Raw genomic sequence first — 20265 nt, 5'->3', positions numbered from 1 at the left:
AGCAAACTTGGGTTGATGGATTGTCTTTCAAAACTGGTACTATATTCGTAACCTATGGAACTTCAAAATCATAAGGTATAGGGAGAAGCAGAGTAGAAAAGAAAAGTGAGGAGTAGAGAGTAAAGAAGAAGTAGTGGGGAGGGGTCTACCGGGTCGATCCAGTAGTCACAGTCAGACCTGTGTTATGATCAGTATAACTTCAAATCATCTACCATGGCATTAAAACGGAGTCATGACTTTTTTTTCTTTTTTGTCTTACTGCAGCAGTTGGGATTTTTCAGCATACACATGCTATGGAAGATTTAATCACTTGCCGACCGCCCTATAGAAGTTTTACTGCTACAGGTCGACCACACTGCGCAGAATCAGGTATATATATTATATATTATATATATATATATATATATTATATATACATACATACACACACATACACATACACATATACACACACACACACACACACACACACATATACACACATATACACACACACAAACACGTGATCCTGCACTTCCGGGTTTCAGGCGTGACTGCGCACCGCAGGTGGCTCGCTCCCGCTGTGATTCTACACAGAAGAAGTTGATCAGCTGGTCCCGTGGGCTCGATGTCTGCCATCACCCACTGATTGTTCGATACACAGGCAGAACGGTAATCTGCCTATGTAAACAAGGCAGATCGCTGTTCTGTCAAAATGAGAAGGTATTGATCATGTGTTACAGGAACATGGATCAATGCCTTCCCCAAGAAAAAGTACCTCCCCCACTGTTAGAAAACACTGGTTAGGCACACATTTAACCCTTTGATCGCCCCCAATGTTAACCCCTTCTCAGCCAGTGTTATTAGTACAGTGACAGTGCATATTTTTTAGCACTGATCACTGGTCCCCAAAAAGTGTCGAAAGTGTCAGTCACGTGTTCGATTTGTCCGCCGCAGTCTCGCTATAAGTCGCTGATCATCGCCATTACTAGTATAAAATTCCATAAATATATCTCATAGTTTGTAGACGCTATAACGTTAGTGGAAACCAATCAATATATGCTTATTGGGATTTTTTTTACCAAAAACATGTTCCAGAATACATATTGGCCTAAACTGATAAAGAAATTTGATTGTTTTATTGGATATGTTTTATAGCAGATAGTATTGTCGCTCTTTTTTGTTTATAGTGCAAAAAATAAAAACCGTAGAGGTGATCACATACCACTAAAAAAAAAGCTCTATTTGTGGGAACAAAAGGACATACATTTTATAATTTTACATGAACATGCATTTGTCAGTTAAAGTAACGTAGTGCCGTATTGCAAAAAATGGCCTGGTCATGAAGCGGAGTAAATCTTCCTGAGGTCAAGTGGTTACAGTGTCTATTTTCCAGGGAAAAAAATTGACATTGTTGAGGTTATCAATCAGAACTGATAAATCTTCTGTCTCCAGGTGTCTTCCTGATGGCAGTTTGTTTCCGTAAAATTTTGAGCGTGCCTTCCAAAATCTTTTATTGTGGTGACGGCACATGTGCAGTAACTCCCAGTAGACTTACATATACCCAGTTAAGTGACTGGGTTTAGATGATGCACAAAGAGGGGGGGGGGAACCTACATAAACGGTGTACCTGTTTATCTACAGCCACATTCCCCCTACATCCATTCAAAGTGCAGAATTTATACAGGATCTCTCAGCTCTGAAAAGTAGGGAGTGGAGAGCTAAATCTACATCAGTGAGGAGAGATCTGAGAGCTGATGGGAGGAAAGGGACATGTCCTCCTTCACACAGCACACATGTGTCAGGTCACCTGTAGCCAGGTGACAAGTGCACCCCGTTGGGGTCAGGGGTGCACCACAGGGTAGTGAACCTTATAGCTGACTGCTGTGGACTGACCACAGAGTGGATATGGAGGAGAGGTTCGCTGGGGCACAAACAGGGATCCTACAGGCAGCTTGAACCCAAGATTCTCCAGGGCGCGGAGTCGAAGACCCAGCTTGGTGTTCACCAGAGCCTCTAGTGGCGAGGATGGCCTTTGCTGCAGCTGGATCCAGGTCGGGGCCCCTGGAGTCCCCTAGGTCACGCTCCGTAGTTAGAGAGGGGAAGCAGCACAGCCTCTAATGAACACATGGAGAGAAAGTAAGCTGCCAGACATACTACATATCCATGACAGTACCCTCCCTCTTATGGCCCCTCCCCTGTCTGGGTCCAGGCTTAAAGGGAAATCTTAGATGAAACCTCCTCAACACACGAGGTGCAAAGACCTCAGATGCAGCGATCCAAGATGCCTCCTCAGGACCAAACCCTCTCCAATGCACAAGATACTGAAGAATGCCTCTGCAGAGACGAGAATCCAGAACTTGGAGTAACCTCATATTTTAGATTATTCTCATTGACCAGAACCGAAGTAGGGAGAGGACGAGAGGATTTATTGAGGACCAAAGGCCTTTTAGGAATAAGTAAGGGCATGAGAGGATCAACAGAAATCTGAGGAGGGTCCCCCAGACCCTTAAAGATGAACTGGGCATCTAGCACAGGACCATTAGACTGGGCAGAGGTCAGAGGAACCCTGAGGACAGGTTGGTTAGAAGACGACATGACACAGAAGTCAAGCTGGATTCTAGAAAGACCAGCAGAATGCAGAGAGCCCTGAAAACAAGGTTGAAAACCCCACCTGGCCGAATGAGGCAGTCTATCCAAAGGATGGATTGAGCCCCTTAAACAGGTTTGAATGGACGTAATAGTATTAGGATGAGGCGAGGTTGCAGAAGGTCCTGAACAAGAAAAAGTAGGAGGCTCACTGGGAATGGGCTGGACTGGCATAACGGATGTAGAGGCCGAGTGAATAGCATAGTCAGGTGTAGCGACTACCCGAATCGCATCACGAGGCGTAGCGACTGCAGAACTTGCAGACAAGTTAGCCTGGCTGTGCATTTTTGGGACAGACAAAAGGTAAACTGTTATGCAAACTGGAGTGAATGATCGGCTCAGGTTCACAGGTGGGCTCCTCATCCAGAGTGCCACATGGGCTAGAGAGTGCATCAGCCTGACTATTGCAGGACACATCCCGGACACCACTACATGCAGTAGGAAGAGAACAAGATACTGGAGTGGAGGCAACAGGAAGTTTATCTTTTGGGGCAACCTTGGGTAGGCAGGACGTGGGACAGGAGGGACCAAGCCAGGATCTGTCCGGCAGTCCAGTCAATATGTGGAGAATGGAGCCTTAACTAAGGAAGGCCCAAAACGATAGGAGCTGAGGCCTTAGGTAGGATAAGGAAGGATATCCACTCCTGGTGAAGTGTCCCTACTGACATCTTAACAGGGAGTGTCTGGAAGCGAACAGGAGAACAGTGCCATCAATCGCCAAGACCACCAATGGCGTGGTGAGGAGCAAAAGGGTATGTCTCATGGACGATGCGATTTCCCAGTCCATGAAATTGCAAGCGGCGCCAGAATCCAGATATGCCGAGACCGAATGAGAAGAAGCACCAAGATGAAGGAACACAGAAAGAAGAAGATGAGACGGTGAAGGTGATATTTCTGGGTCCAATGCTCCACCTTCCAGATGTATTGAACCCGAGTGTTTTTCCGGGCGAAGAGAGCAGGTGTCACGAAAATGACCTTTGCCCCCACAGTAGAGACACAGGCCCAGAGTTCTGCGCTTGGCACGTTCCTCGGGAGATAGCCTGGTCCAATCCAGCTGCATGGGTTCATCAGCTTTCAGGAGATGCTCCACGGGTCGAAGAGAGGGGAGCTCAGGCTGACCAAGGACCAGTGCCGGCGTTGCTTTTCCAGGGACCTTTCCTGAAAGCGAATATCTATCTGGTTACACAAGGAGATAACTTCGTCCAGATTAGTGGGGATGGTTCTTCCTGCCAATTCATCCTTCACCCTAACAGAAAGGCCATGCAAAAAGGTTGCGACTAAGGTCTTATTGTTCCAGCTCAACTCAGCCGTCAGTATGTGGAAATGAAGAGCATACTGTGCCGCAGAAGCAGATTCTTGGCAAAGACGTAAAAGGGCGCTGGCCGCTGAAGAGACACGAGCTGATTCTTCGAAGATATTCCGAAAAAGGTTCAAGAAGTCAGGCAGGCTAGAAACCACTGGATCATTCAGTTCCCACAGAGGGGCTGCCCAGGCTAAAGTTTCACCGGAGAGGAGGGAAATGATATAGGCTATCTTAGTCCGATCAGACAAAGTGTTGGGGCGGGAGCTCAAAATGAATAGTGCATTGGCTAAGGAATCCCCTGCAGGCCTTGGAGTCCCCAGAGAAACATGACGGAGCTGGCAGTTGTAGTGAATGCGACTCTGAGAATGGTGTGATAGGCACAGCAACTGATCGTACTTGAGGTTGCTGATTCGGGGTTCCCAAAGAGGTCTGGAGCTGCTGGAAGCCAGATCCTGAAGAAATCGCATCACCTGAGTCTGATTAGATTCTTGAGTCTCAAGTCTGCGGACTATGCCTTGCAATGGATCGTCTACGGGAAGGGGCACGTCGGCCGGGTTCATGGCTGTTCAAACCGTCAGGTCAACTGTAGCCAGATGACAAGTGCACCCCGTTGGGGTCAGGGGTGCACCACAGGGTAGTGAACCTTATAGCCGACTACTGCGGACGGACAGTCAGGACGCTCTCTACGTTGCAGATAGAGAAAGGAGTTGTGTGTTAGTGGGCATCCTGACTCTCCTGTATTCCAGGGGAGGGGTCGAGCACAATACTCCACACCAGGGAGAAAGCCTTGCATTACTGTGTGGAGTTACAGACAGAAGAACAGGAAGTGAGGATTTCTCAGAAGACATAAGGACATTTAAAAGCAAAATCAAAGGATGAGGTAAGTGAAGGAGGACTGCACCAAGGTAAAGGAAGCTATTTAGGGAAACAAATTAATTGTACCTTTACAACCCTTTAAATTGACAGGGTTCTCATTTAAATGGTCTATACCCTTCCTGCACAGGACTGGCCAATGCAGGGGAAGATTTAGCGTATCGAGGCAGTATATACCAAAGAAGGCAGAACATAGATGATGCAATTTTCTCCAGGCTGCGGGGGCGGGGTGCAGGGAGAGGATGGTATGAAACGGTTAATTTTACTTCAGCAGCAGGAGGGGAGGGGCGGGCACTTTCACAGAGCTGACAGGCAGGGAGGGGGGAGGAGAGAGAGAGAGAGAGAGAGAGAGAGAGAGAGAGAGAAGCTCTGCGGATGACGGAGGCTCGTAAACTGACCACAGTGTCAGGACTCAGCAGCCATGATAAACTGTGGTCAGTTTACAGGGGGAAGGGTATAGCCAGGCAGGATCAGGCAAGTATTTCAGGTGATAAAAGGGGTTTAATTACACAGCACAAGCACTGTGCTGTTATTCATGCTTTAAAGGAACAGGATACATGTTTTTATTTTTTTAGGTTAACAAACACTTTAAGAGACAGTGTTGAAATCTAGTACAACTGATGAGATGATATCTGCTCTCCAAAGTACAGACAGAGTTAATTATGGCTAGTACAGCTTCCAAGCCCCCCTCATAACAAAGAAAACTAGAACTTTCTCCTGCTGGATGTTCCAGAAAACAATCTTAAAAAAAAGATAAGCAGCAATTTTTTAATTTAAAGTTATGCTATGTGAATGGGAACATGCAGCAAATATAAAATTATTATTCCAATTTGTCTGCAAAAGTGGAATTACCCTTTAGGAGCGGGCTCCAGGATAAGAAAAAGTGGAACCGAATGAAAGCATGCATGTGTTCAGATAAGATAATCTGGTCTTTCTACTTTGTGCGTATACTTTATTTATTTTGTTAATATGTTTTCATAAAACACATTAGCACAGCAGTATGAAAAAATCTAAATAATACAACTTTTTATTGACACCCGTGTGTGTAAAGAATATGAACTGCCTATGGCACATTTCCAGTACAAATAAATCTTTTTTGCAGCTTTAAACGATTTAATATCTGAAAACATAAACAAATGAAGTGAAATTCATCATCGTCCTGAAGTTCCAAGTCTGTTTATAATGCCTAGCAACGTATGACAGGCATGAGACGGAAACGCAAGCCGTGGCAGCGGATACGGTGCCGAAGAGTATGAGACCAGACAGTCAGGGTGTGGAGCTAACAGTTGCTCCTCAAGAGTCACCGGGGAATTGTTTACTTTGGCTTTTCCATAGTATATCAGACTGACCTACATTCTAGACATACTTATGTTAATTGTCACATTGTCCGGGAACTGTGGAGGTACACGATGTAGCGTCTCCACCCAGAAAATACAGCTGGATACAGGCTTGTTTTCCCTTGTCAGTGGTCCCTTGTGTCCCCAACAGATTGTTCATTGATAATGAAGCAGCACAAGTAATATTTGGAACACACTAATGGGTAGAGGAGAAAGAATGCCCTAGATCAGCTAGAAAGACAGGGGATGGACAGTAATCTATGGAAGGTGTGGATAGCAGTTCATGTAAAGCAATGTGAGATTAGCTAACTATGACTAATTTACATACACTATTCTACACCTAGCCCCCCCCGGCATATATGGACCATTTGACAACTTATCAAAACATAAAATATATCACTTAGTTCATTTATGTATTTTTTTAAAAATGTCATACAATTATTCAGTTCAGCTAGAGGTATAGTAATTAACTGAACTTTTTTTGCAATATCAACTTGAAATCAAACTTACAGCAGATCTCCACCCAAAAGGGGAGGCTCTGCTTGTTCCCATGCTTCCCCCTCCACTGACACATTTGGCACTTTTTGGGAGGTGGGGGAAAAGGGTACCTGGTTTTGACAGGTGCCTGCTCCCACTTCCGGATAAGATCACTGCTGCAATCTCAAAGTATGTTTGGCCCCTCCTCCTCCCCCCCCCCACTGCCTTCTGGCAGCAGGATCATTCAGAAAGCGCAGCGTGATTTGTACGATTTGCACATTCACAGTAGGAAACCGGCTGGGAAGCCTGAAGGCTTCCTTGCTGGTTTCTCTTAGGCTACTTTCACACTGGAGGGGGGGCGTTAGTGGAAAAGCGCCGCTAGTTTTAGTTGTGCTTTACCGCTGTTATAGTGTCACTTTTTGGCCGCTAGCGGGATGTGTTTAACCCCTACTAGTGGCCAAATAAAGGGTTAAAAGCGCCTGAAAATTGCTTTGCAGGCACTTCGGCAGCGCTGCCCATTGATTTCAATGGCAGGGGCGATGGAGGAGCAGTGTATACACCGCTCCCACATCACCCCAAAGATGCTGCTTGCAGAATCACTGCCCCAGTGTGAAAGCACTCAGGCTTTCAAACTGGGTTGGATTGAGAGGCGCTCTACAGGTGCAAAAATGCCTGAAAAAGCGCCCAGTGTGAAAGGGGTGTCAGTGAAGATGCTGGCGCCTGAACCCGAAGCCGACTGAAGAATTGGCTTTGGGTGCTGAAATTGCTGGATCCTTGGATAGATAAGTGTCCTTTTATTAGAAGTCAGCATCAACAGTATTTGTATTTTCTGGGACTTGTCATCTATGCTGATGGCATTTCCATGGACGCACAGAAAATCACTTCCGTCCTGGAATGGCCTGCCCCTACAGACAGAAAAGCTGTTCAGAGGTTTGTGGTGGTTTGCCAATTTTTATAGAAAATGTATGAAGAACTTTTCTGGCATCATTACTCCCATTACACAGATAACAGAACGGCCCTTCCGATGGACCCCAGAAGCCCAAAAAGCCTTTGAACAGTTAAAAGCCTTATTTACTTCAGCTCCCATCTTGAAGCAACCTGATCCATCCTTGGCCTATGTATTGGAGGTAGATGACTCTAAAAGTGCAGTAGGGGCTATATTGTCACAACACCAAGGTCCCAAATCATTACTCCACCCTGTGGCCTTTTTCTGTAAAAAACTGAATCCTTCCAAGAGCAACTATGATGTTGGGGACCGAGAGTTTCTGGCCATCAAGGTTGCACTTGAAGAATGGCGTTACCTCTTGGAGGGAGCTTCTCACCCGATCCTCATCTTAATGGATCACAAGAATCTAAAGTATTTGAGGATGGCTAGATGACCAAGGTCTCGTCAAGCAAGGTAGGCATCGTTCTTTTCCCGTTTTATGTTCCATATAACCCATCACTCTGGCTCAAAAAACGGTAAGCCAGATGCCTTGTCCCACATGTCCAATGACCCGTTGTATCCTTGGAGCCCAATACTATTTTACCGTCAAATCAAGAAGATCCGATGTCGCAAATAAAAGCAGACGTGGTAAACCAGCCACCTTCCCAGGACTTGGTTCTTCAACTAAGGAATGGCCTTTACTTTCATAAAGAGCAAATCTTTATCCCTGGACAATTCAGAGTTGTCATTCTGAGCAATGTCATGATCACCACCTAGCGGGTTACTTCGAGATTTCCAAGACTGCCGAGTTGATCTCCCGTACCTTCTGGTGGCCAGACTTGATGCAGGACTGCAAGAACTAGGTAAAATCTTGTGTTACATGCCTTCAAAATATGTCTGACAGAGCCAGAACTTGGGGTCTACTAGAGCCTCTCCCTGTACCTGAGAAACAATGGACTATGATCTTCATGGATTTCATCATAGAACTCCCCCATCTGAAGATTTCATTACCATTTTTGTGGTGGTTGATCGCCCGACCAAGATGGCTCATTTTGTACCCTTACAAGGAACTCCTGCCACCTTCTGCCACGAGACTGCCTCTGCTTTCATCAAGGAGATTGTAAAGTTACATGGTACCCCTGACAGCATTGTCTCTAACCGAGGGGTGTAATTCCCCTCTAGATTTTGGAGGGCTTTATGTGAAGCACTGAACATTGAACTTCGTCTCTCCAAAACATACCACCCACAAATGAATGGACAGACTGAAAGGACCAACCAAACCCTTGAGCAGTATTTACGGTGCTTTTCTTCCTTTACACAGGATGATTGGCTATCACTCCTTCCACTTGCAGAACTTTCATACAACAGATCCACCGTATGAGAAAAGGTAGGCAAGTGTTTGCAAAAGGCAATGAGAGGAAAATATGAGGCAGAATAAAGAAAATAGGGTCAAATTTGGATTTTAATTAGCCATGTGTTATATTGAACATGCAGCCAAAACCCTTACTAGAAACCGAAAACATAACTTGGATCAGTAACCGTTTTCATCGGCGCTATGTGAAAACAGATGGAACACCTTCAAAGTATTCCGGAGCTCTCAGGCTGACTATAGAAAACTGTAAGAGGGAATGCATTTCACTCCACACATTATTCTGCAATGTAAAAGCAGCTGCTCTGGCAGCCATGCCCTTTTCAGTGTAAAAAAAGAAACAATACTAGATGTAGGTTTGTTTTAACTTTTACTATTTGAGAAAACTTCTGTAGTCCAGTAACCACCCAAACATACCATATGAAGAAGATATTTTGGCCAAGTATCTGAAGAAGTGAAATTCAACCATCTTTTTTAAATTAGGGCCAACATGTGGCAGTGTCTAGATACTAAGCTAAATTTTTTCCAAACGTCATTGCCTATATATTAATTTTTATATCTCAAAAAAATTATGAAATATAAACAGGAAAAAGGCAGCATTTTAAAACAAGTTATTGTAATGGCAAAATACTATCATTTACCACCCTCTTCTCCTGGCCGCTGGAAATACCAGTTTCCCCTGCAGCATGCTGCGGTTCCTCCTTCTTAAAAGTACATCCTGCAGCATTTTACAAACCAGTGGTATTAAGCACAGCATGTGGCAGGGAAGCAGGTATTCTACATACCCAAAATTGTAAAATACTTAAAGTAGTCAGAGAGCAGCAAAGACATGGCCACCGGAGAGATAAGTATAGTCATGCTTTTTTTTTTTTTAAAGCAGGTATACTTTTAGGCTCCATGCACACTGGACATTAAAAAACATAAAAAAATTGCAGTAGCTTTGCAGTGAGTCTTTCATTAAACATTTACATTTTTGCAATAACGTTTGTCTGCGTTAGCGTTTTTATTTTTTTTAAGAATTTTTATTTATTTTTTTACATTTTTTATTTATTGTTCAATGGATAAAAAAAAACATAAAAAAAAATGCTGGTGAACCACATTTTTGAGCGTTTACCTTTTTAAGCATTTTTTGTGGTCAGAAAAACAGCTCCTGAATGCTATTTTAGGGCGTTCAGACAACAGCCCATAAATTCCACTGCTGATAAACGTCCATGTGTGCATGGACATATAGAATAACATAGAGGGGAGTTTATGGGCTGTTAAAATAGAAAACTCCCAAAAACAGCCGTTTATGAGCTTCAGTGTCCATGGAGCCTAATACACAAGTGACCCTGTGTTGGCATTGAAACTGTGTAGACAATATACTTTGATGTCAGAGCATGCTATCAACAGTATACTAAATACTAATAGTATACTTGATGAAGGTGAAGTTTATATAATTATAACTTATAGTGGATAAACCATTTGTTTTGTGACAATTATTTTTTCATGGAAAAGTATATGTATAGCTGAAACATGTTACAGAACAAGCTATGCATGTTTATCTAATACCCGCTAGGACAAAGCCCCAGGAAAAATATATAGCGATCAACCAAAACTTTATGGACCACCTGGTGTGGTGGTCCATAAAGTTTTGGTTGATCGCTATATATTTGAGTAGGTCCCACTTTTGCCACCAAAACATTCCTGACATGTCAGGCCATGGACTCCACTAGACCTCTGAAGGTATGCTGTGGTATATCTGGCACCAAGCCCTCAATAGCAAATCCTTTAGGTCCAGTAAGTTGCGAGGTTGGGCATCAATGGATAAAACTTGTTTCTTCCAGCACATCACACAGATCCTTGATTGGATTGAAATCTGGAGAATTTAAAGTCGTCACCTCAAACTTTGTTGTGTTCCTCAAACCAAACCATTCTTGAACCATTTTTGTAATGTGGCAGGGCGATTAATTCTGCTAAAAGAGACCACTGCCACCAGGAAATACTGTTTCCAGGGGCGTACTTGGTCAGCAACAATGTTTAGGTAGGTGGTACGTGTCAAGGCAACATCCACATGAATTGAAGGCACCAAGGTTTCCCAACAGTGCATCCTGCTGCCATCTCTTCTACCGGTAAGTGATGCACATGCACTGGGCCATCCACACAGGGCCACTGATTAAGCAGTACACAACTGGCCCTGTTGTACCAGGCCCAGACTGCATCAGCTCTGCCGGGCAGGGGGGTGGGGGGGTTCGAAGTTTTATAGTTCAGTTCTGCCAATTAAAATAATACTGCTTACTAAACCTTTCCTGTCAGGTTGACAGGGGCCCAGAAGGTGAGAGCGGGGGAAGGACATTTTCTTCTTTTTCAGGGCAGAGGTATATAATTCTGCGCCGCTCACTTGTAGTGGTGGAGTGATCTCTAAACACGCTCCGCTCTGCTCCCTCAGCCAGGTGTGGAGACTGATAGGAGATGGCTGACAGAGAGCAGCAAGTCTAATTCCAGCAGCGGCGGTGGCGGGTGGCGTGGCGGCTTTGCGAGTGGCTCTAAAATTTCTCCACAGAATCCTCACTTATGATAATAAGAATTACGATAGCTACACAGCACAGCAGATGCTGTATGGCTCTGTCACAGTGTCACATGGCATCTTGGGTGCTGACTTTTCTAACTTATGGTTGTACTGTGTGTGGTACAGACTAACACAGTACAACCATAACAAAGTCAGAACCCACTGTGACAGAGCCATATCGTAATTCTGATTATCATAAGCACAGTGAGATTCTAACACTTGTGATTATATGGGTAAAAACATACTGAGCTGTGTTTTTACTCTCCCCCCCCCCCAACCCCTTTATGCCCAAGGAACCCATATGTGCTATAGTATTGTTACTGTTGCATCAAGATCATATGTGCCGAATTGTATAGAACATAAAAATCAATAATGACATATGAAAAATTGGTTGAATATTCTCCATGGTTGTGCACCTTTGTGCGTTTTTTTTTTTACTGCCCCCCAACCACTCCCCTTTAACCCTTTTATGCCCAAGGAATCCATATGTGCGGCGGCAAAAAACTGGGCTTTAACGGCCACACGGCGCACATATGCGTCGCTGGGTGGGTAATGCAATTTGCTTTAAGGCGGGGGCCAGGGGTGGGGTTGCGGGCGGGGGTTGAAGAGGGGGCCCTGTCAGGTAGGCTGTACATGGCCTTGCGATTTCTAACAGCGGCCCTGCATCCACATGTTGCAAAAGTGATTCATCAGATCAAGCCACCCTCTTTCATTGCTACATGGTCCAGTTCTGATGCCCCCATATTAGATACTTGTGGCTGTGGACGAAGATCCACATGGGCACCCTGACTAGTCTGTATGTACGCAGTCCCATATAAAACAAACTGAATGCCCAATTTTTCTGCTTCCAACACATTAACTTCAGGCACAACCTATTTACTGTCTAATATATTCCAACTTTGCTGCTCACCTGCTGAATTCATATACATTTATATTTATTCATTCTCTAGCATTCATATGTATGTATGCATTTTATTTTATGTACATTTTTTTTGGAATAGAACAAACAGCCTGTTAAAAAACCCTGAAGAAGGAATTGAATACCTACACCTTCCATCTTCGAAACATGTTGGGATCATCTGTGACCACACATTTACTGTAATCTCCATTATTGAGGCTAGTGGTTCCAGTATTCAGTTGCTGTACTATTCGATCGTGTTCCAATGCATTGTTTTTAGGTGTACCTACTTGTGCATTTTCAATCTATATGTATATTCAATAAATGTTTACTTTTTTACAATTATTACTCCTTTCCATTCTGGTTCACTCTCCTTGCCCATAAAATCCCTGGGGCATCCTATTTCCAAAATATATTCCAAACTTTTGATGCCAATGTAAAAAAAAAAATCAATCAATGGTATTCACTTTATCAGTCAGTGCTCATAAAGTTATAGCCGATCGGTGTAATCATTTAATCTCACATACTCCTAAAATGCCGAAGGACAAACAATGAGTGAGCGAGTGAGAAACTTATATAGCGCAACACATGCAAACTGAATCGCCTCAGGGTGCTTAGTATCCTTTCCCTACTGTACTTTTGCCCTCAGAAAAGACGGGTTTTGAGTTTTTTTCTGAAAGTCAGGTGATTCACCTCCAACCGGATGCTGGTTGGTAGAGCGAACGTTCCATAGTCTAGGTCCTTGGATTCCAAATCTTCGTTCTCCTTTGGACTTGTATCTGGCTTTGGGTATCTGGAGTAGATTTTGGTTGGTGGATCGCAGAACACGATTGGGGTTGTGACATTTTAGTTTTTCGCATTGATATTGGGGGGCATTTCCTTGAACACACTTATGTGTCAGACTGAGTGCCTTAAAAGTGATTCTGTCTTTTACTGGCAACCAATGAAGGGATCTCAGTGAAGGTGAGATTGATTCCCATGTTTTTTTACCCAGTCACGAGTCGAGCGGCCGTATTTTGAACAACTTGCAGACGAGTGATTTGGTATTTTGGGAGTCCGAGGTAGAGGGCATTTGCATAGTCGAGTCTGGAGTTGATAATTGTACCCACCACGACTGCTATGTCTTCTTTCGGGGTAAAGGGAATGAGTCTACCTAGCAGGCGCTGCAGATGGTGGGATCCGCTGACTACTTACCTTATTTGTGCATCCATTGTCATGTGGGTGTCAAAAATGACTCAGAGACTTTCGACTTTGGTGCTAGGGGTGATGGTTTGTCCCAGAATGGGCAGCGGTGTCCATATTGGTGTGGGAAGTCTTTCGGTTGGCGTGAAACAGGAGAAGTTCTGTTTTTGAGCCGTTGAGTTTAAGGTAACTCTCCGTCATCCAATTTTCTATCAAAGTAAGGCATTTCTCTAGTCCGAGATAATGATCCTTAATGTTGCAGATGCGAAAATATAGTTGCGTGTCATCCGCGTAGGAGTGGTAGAGTAACTTTTGGTTACTGAGGATTTCAAAAAGTGGGCGGAGATAGATATTGAATAGTACGGGCGACAAGGGGGATCCCTGAGGGACCCCGCATGACACCATGTGTTTTTCAGAAGTGAAAGGACCCAGTTTCACTATTTGAGATCGGTTTTCCAAGAAGGAGGAGAACCAGAGTAAATCCAAGACAGCGACTCTAGCTACAGTATTAAATGCTGCGCTTAGGTCCAACAGTATCAGAAAACAAGATTCTCCTTCGTCTGCTGCTTCAAGAGCGTCATCCCATATTTTGAGAAGTGCTGTTTCAGTTCCGTGACCAGGACGGAAACCCGATTGGAATGGATCGAGTAATGTATGTGGAACTTGATATTTTTATTAAGGATGAGCTCCGGCGTGTTCGCACAGCCCACGTGCAGAGCCCGCCAGGAAGTTGGCACTGCACTGCGCTTATCACAGGCAGGGAGACATTTCCCGATCTCACTGCCTGTGATTAGCGCAGTGCCGACTTCATGGCGAACTCTGCACATGGGCTGTACGAACACGCCGGAGCTCATCACTTAATTTTTATAGATTACACATCTCTGAACCGTCGACCACTAATAATAAATATAACAATCACAATGACACACAACTACAGCCCTAAAATAATCTATGAGTGGAACAGTGAGTGTTGTAAAAGAGATGTAAAAATTCAGTTCAGGTCACATTGAAGGATAGTACATAAATGCAATAATAGCGCGTGCCTTCTAAGTTTTTTTTTTTTTTTTTTTTTTTTTTTTTTTTTTTTTTAAAGTGTATTTTGTGCGTGTGCTCGAGAGAGGAGCTGGACTGCAGGAGTTGGGAGTAGGCAGGCCTCCCCCAGAGGCAATCTGCCACCTTTCTCCATGCCCCGGGTGGCAATGGCGGGTGTGTGAGGGGGTCCTCCCACACAGCCCGCCCTACCTGCTCCGCTTTGAAGCCCAACGGGGCAGAGGGACTCCCTATAAGGGAGTGAGAGGATCTAGCCCGCTCAACCAGCCCCATTAGTCCTTCGCCTCTCTTTAGAGACCGCGTGGTCAATGTGCGTGTGTTAACCCAATTTAGAGTGTGTGTGTAAGTGTGGTGGTTTTTGTGGGAGGGGGTGGGCGTACTAAGCACAGGCTTACCTTGCATAGCACACCCACCGGGAGCCGGGCTGAGACCACCAAACTCAATTCACATGAAGCCGAGACCGGGATCCGAACCCCTAGCTGCAGAGGTGAATGGCTTGTCAGCGCAGTGCCAATCGCGTTGAGCCACCGCAGCTCCCTGCCTTCTAAGTTTTGTCTTTGCTTATATTTTCACCATAATTAAACTATCATGCTTCAATTAAAAAAATCATCAATTATCTTTATTTACTGGCAAAACTGGGAGCACCCCTAAAGAAGCATGGCAACGTGCAAAACACCAGGGGAATTAAACATGGCAACTTTGCATCAATTTGGAAACATTAAACAGATTTAGATTAAAAGCTTGGCTACATGGAATTGAAGACTTCACTGCTAACCGCCACTGCCCAATCTGAATAACTGCTGTGCACCAAATGCATACAAAAAAAATCAATTATGATACAAACCAGTGCAGCACTTTATCTATATAAACACTTATAGCTGGATTCACGTAGGGCGGCGTATGGTTGAGCTGGCGTTGCGTATCGTATTGTATTCACAAAGCACTTTCCTCCTAAGTTACGGCGAAGTAGTGTAAATGGGCCGGCGTAAGCACGCCTAATTCAAATGAGGAACAGGGGGGCATGTTTTATGTTGATGAATCGTGACCCGATGTGATTGACGTTTTTAACGAACAGCGCATGCACCGTCCGTGGACATATCCCAGTGTGCATTGCTCCAAAGTACGCCGCAAGCGCGTATTGGTTTCGACGTGAACGTAAATTACGTCCAGCCCCATTCACGGACGACTTACGCAAACAACGTAAATTTTTCAAAATTCGACGCGGAAACGACGTCCATACTTAACATTGGCTAGGCCAGCTTTTTGTTGGACTAACTTTACGCCTGAAAACGCCTTACGTAAACGGCGTATCTTTACTGCGACGGGCAAGCGTACGTTCGTGAATAGGCATATCTCGCTGATTTATGCATTCTAGGCGTAAATCAGCGTTCACGCCCCTAGCCGCCGGCGGAACTAGACAGCTAAGATACGACGGTGCAGGCTGACGTATCTTAGCTACATTTAAGTGGATCTCAATTTGAGAATACACTTAAATGTACGACGGCGCAGATTCAGAGTTACGACGGCGTATCTACTGATACGCCGGCTTAACTCTTTCTGAATCTAGCTATCTAAAATTCAATATAAACACATCCAATCAATTATGATGATCTTTCCAATTGTGCCAAATCCTTTCACACCAAATTAAAGTCTAGTTGTATTTTACTTCACTCCATGTTATGTGTTTCCACCATCAGAACTGTCCTACCATCCTCCTTCACTCCAGTTTAATTTCGAGTACCTATTTATATAAGCTTTGCACGGTTTTGGATTATAATTACACTTGCATTTTATCTTGTTTACATTGGTTTCTATAATTTGGCCTCATAAAACCAATCAAAAATGATATTTGTCTGGCATTGTGGTGTCTGATTGATTTCCCCTTCAATTCTGAGATGTTGCTTGTTGCACCTGAAACAGTAGGCTGTAGAGCAGGGGTCTCACACTGGCAGCCCTCCAGTTGTTGCAAAACTACAAGTCCCATCATGCCTCTGCCTTTGGGAGTCATGCTTGTAACTGTCAGCCTTGCAATGCCTCATGGGACTTGTAGTTTATCAACAGCTGGAGGGCCGCCAGTTTGAGATCCCTGCTGTAGAGTGTAGAGATGGAAATCTTCCAAAATGACCAACAACAAATGGTGGACATTAGGGTGTCTGCAAATGTAATTGAATTCTTATGATGTGATCATTCTCATCCAGATGATCATGGCTGAAATAATTAATTCACACCTTTATTTGAAAAAAATAAATAAAATAAAAAAATCGGTGCACGTAAACTAAAGTCTTTGCAAAGACTGGATGCTTCAAATGAGATCCAAGGTTGGCCACAGCCTCCTGAAATTTTGTCACCCGTCAGATGAAAAATTATTCAACCAAAACAATGACTGCATTATATCCGATCCATTCACGGTTTGGACATTCAGGCAGCCACAGGTGCCGCAGCTGCTGAATACAAAAGCTAGCAGTAGAGTTACCTCATCCATGGTGTTTACCATGGATTGATGAATCCATCCATGGTCTGAACAAGAAAAAAAATCAAGCCTTGTACTTAAAGCGGGGGTTCCGCGGGTTTTCGTTTTTTTTTTTTTTTTTTTTTAATGGCTTCTACCGCTCTTACCTTGTGAAAGTAATCACTCATTTGTCCCAGTTTTTTAGCCTGCTGCATTGCTAATCGCCAGAAAAGAAGATCTTTTAAAATTCCAAGATGGACGTTTCCATCTTTACTGTGGGCACTGTGAAGCCCAACTGCTTGTCCTTACGGGATGCGGTGAATGCTGACGTTCCAGCATTCACCGCTCTATCCCGCGCATGTGCAGTGTTGACGGCGAGCGTCGCCGTCAACAATGCACTGTTGCCATCACAACGGCCGGCGTCCCACGATATATCGCGGGATTTCAGCACAGCGCGTCTCCTGCGATTCTCAGGACTTACTCCCAGGAGACATAGCGCTGGTCGAGGGGAATTTGGAATCCATGCCCACTCCTGCGGGGAAAAGTGAGTGACAGCTCACAAAAGGGTTAAGTACAAAGGTAAGGACAGCGATAAAAAAAACAAAAAAAAACGGATACATTACTATCAATGGCTGGTGGTTTTAGACAGCCAAAGTTATAATTTAGGGTGAACCTCCGCTTTAAGACTACAAAAGTAAATAAAAGTAATAAAGAACATATAAAACAATAAAGCACTTACCTGTACATTCCAGACATTCCCTAGCTGTGCGTGTTGTGAACTTGTTAGATAGAATGGTCTTAAAGTCATTGAGGAAGTGTATAGATCCAAGAGGGGATTCACAGGGAGGGTTACCTGTTAACATAAAGAATAAATACTGAGTACTACGGATGCAATGATCTAACATAGCTCATAATAAATTAAATTCTTGTATTTATAGTCTCTGGCAAGCTGCAGGCTTTTCTTGGTCTTCCCCTTGAAATGGGTGCAACACTTCTCTTTAAAAAAAGGTTCTTCTACTTAGCAAAAATACATTTAAAAGTACATTTTAATAAAAGGACACTTACCTATCCAGGGATCCAGCTCTCCTCCTGAGCGCCGACATGTTTCCTAATGGAAGCCGGCTGTGACTCCTCCCAGCTTCACAGCCGGCTTCCCACTGCAAATGCGTGAGCCGTGCTGTACTGTGTGAATGGTCCATCAGCCTTTTCAGACCTGTGATGTTTTCGCAGAAGGCTGCTGGCAAAGTGAGAGGGCAAAACATCTGCTCAGATTGCCTAGGTGGGAGTGGCTACCTATTAAAAGTAGGTACCCACCTCCCCCCAAAAATAAAATTATAATGTGCAAAATGTGGCATGGGGGGGGGGGGGGGCGGTGGTGACATAAAGAGGAACTTTCCCTTTAAACTGAAGCTCTGCTTTAAATGCCTTTGTAATTTCCAGTAATTGCAAATATAATACTGTAAGGCCTCGTACACACGATAGGTTAAACAGAGGACAACGGTCTGATGGACCGTTTTCATCGGTCAAAAACGATTGTGTGTGGGCCCCATAGGTTATTTAACCATCGGTTAAAAAAAGCCAACTTGCTTTAAATTTAACTGATGGATTCCTAACCGATAGGTCAAAACCAATCGTTAGTAGGCACGACCATCGGTTAAAAATCCATGAATGCTCAGAATCAAGTCGACGCATGCTTGGAAGCATTGAACTTCTGACACGATCGGTTTTGACACGATCGGTTATTTAACCTATGGTGTGTACGCGTGACGGACCATCAGTCTGCTTCATCGGTTAACCGATGACAACGGTCCTTCAGACCCTTCTCATCGGATGGACTGATCGTGTGTACGAGGCCTAAGAAAGACTAAAAATGTAGGAGCCATAATTGATATTTCTGATTATGAAACATTCTGGGTATTTTAAAAAGTTTTATTTTTGTTAAAAGGGACAGATAGAAAAAGAAAGGGGTGAAAGTCTTTCCACGCAGCATGATGGGACTGTGAGGTCATAAGAGACCTATATAAGTCGGTGCGAGCCGCGCACAAGACATTGCAGCGGAAAAAAGAAAAGAAGAAAAAAGAAAAAAGAAAAGAAGAAAAAAGAAAAAAGAGAAGAAGAAAAAAGAAAAAAGAGAAGAAGAAAAAAGAAAAAAGAGAAGAAGAAAAAAGAAAAAAGAGAAGAAGAAAAAAGAAAAAAGAGAAGAAGAAAAAAGAAAAAAGAGAAAAGAGAAGAAGAAAAAAGAAAAAAGAAAAAAGAGAAGAAGAAAAAAGAGAAGAAGAAAAAAGAGAAGAAGAAAAAAGAGAAGAAGAAAAAAGAGAAGAAGAAAAAAGAGAAGAAGAAAAAAGAGAAGAAGAAAAAAGAGAAGAAGAAAAAAGAGAAGAAGAAAAAAGAGAAGAAGAAAAAAGAGAAGAAGAAAAAAGAGAAGAAGAAAAAAGAGAAGAAGAAAAAAGAGAAGAAGAAAAAAGAGAAGAAGAAAAAAGAGAAGAAGAAAAAAGAGAAGAAGAAAAAAGAGAAGAAGAAAAAAGAGAAGAAGAAAAAGAGAAAAGAGAAAAAGAAGAAGAAAGAAGAAAGAAGAAAGAAGAAAGAAGAAAGAAGAAAGAAGAAAGAAGAAAGAAGAAAGAAGAAAGAAGAAAGAAGAAAGAAGAAAGAAGAAAGAAGAAAGAAGAAACAAAAAAAAAGAAAAAAAAAAGAAGAAAGAAGAAAAAAGAAAGAACAAAGAAGAAAGAAGAAAAAGAAGAAGAAAAAGAAAAAAAAAAAGAAGAAGAAGAAAGAAGAAAGAAGAAAGAAGAAAGAAGAAAGAAGAAAGAAGAAAGAAGAAAGAAGAAAGAAGAAAGAAGAAAGAAGAAAGAAGAAAGAAGAAAGAAGAAGAAAAAAGAGAAGAGAAGAAAGAAGAAAGAAGAAGAAAGAAGAAAGAAGAAAGAGAAGAAAGAAGAAAGAAGAAGAAAGAGAAGAAAGAAGAAAGAAGAAAGAAGAAAGAAGAAAGAAGAAAGAAGAAAGAAGAAAGAAGAAAGAAGAAAGAAGAAAGAAGAAAGAAGAAAGAAGAAAGAAGAAAGAAGAAAGAAGAAAGAAGAAAGAAGAAAGAAGAAAGAAGAAAGAAGAAAGAAGAAAGAAGAAAGAAGAAAGAAGAAAGAAGAAAGAAGAAAGAAGAAAGAAGAAAGAAGAAAGAAGAAAGAAGAAAGAAGAAGGAAGAAAGAAGAAGAAAGAAGAAGGAAGAAGAAAGAAGAAA

At 43.1% G+C, this 20265-nt stretch overlaps 1 protein-coding gene across 4 annotated transcripts in view; it reads right to left on the bottom strand.

Moving 5' to 3' along the window:
* ACOX3 (acyl-CoA oxidase 3, pristanoyl) overlaps window positions 1–20265 on the bottom strand; it is a 186708-nt gene that overhangs the window by 50217 nt on the left and 116226 nt on the right. For all 4 annotated transcript variants that reach the window (XM_040335363.1, XM_040335361.1, XM_040335362.1 and 1 more), the window contains exon 13: window positions 17779–17892. In XM_040335363.1, coding sequence (XP_040191297.1) covers window positions 17779–17892 — 114 coding nt within the window. The remainder of the gene's footprint in view (window positions 1–17778; window positions 17893–20265) is intronic.

The sequence above is a fragment of the Rana temporaria genome, chromosome 1, assembly GCF_905171775.1.
Source record: "Rana temporaria chromosome 1, aRanTem1.1, whole genome shotgun sequence".
Classification (NCBI taxonomy): domain Eukaryota; kingdom Metazoa; phylum Chordata; class Amphibia; order Anura; family Ranidae; genus Rana; species Rana temporaria.
Note: the sequence above shows the minus strand (reverse complement) of the source record. Positions and strands in the feature narration are given on the sequence as shown.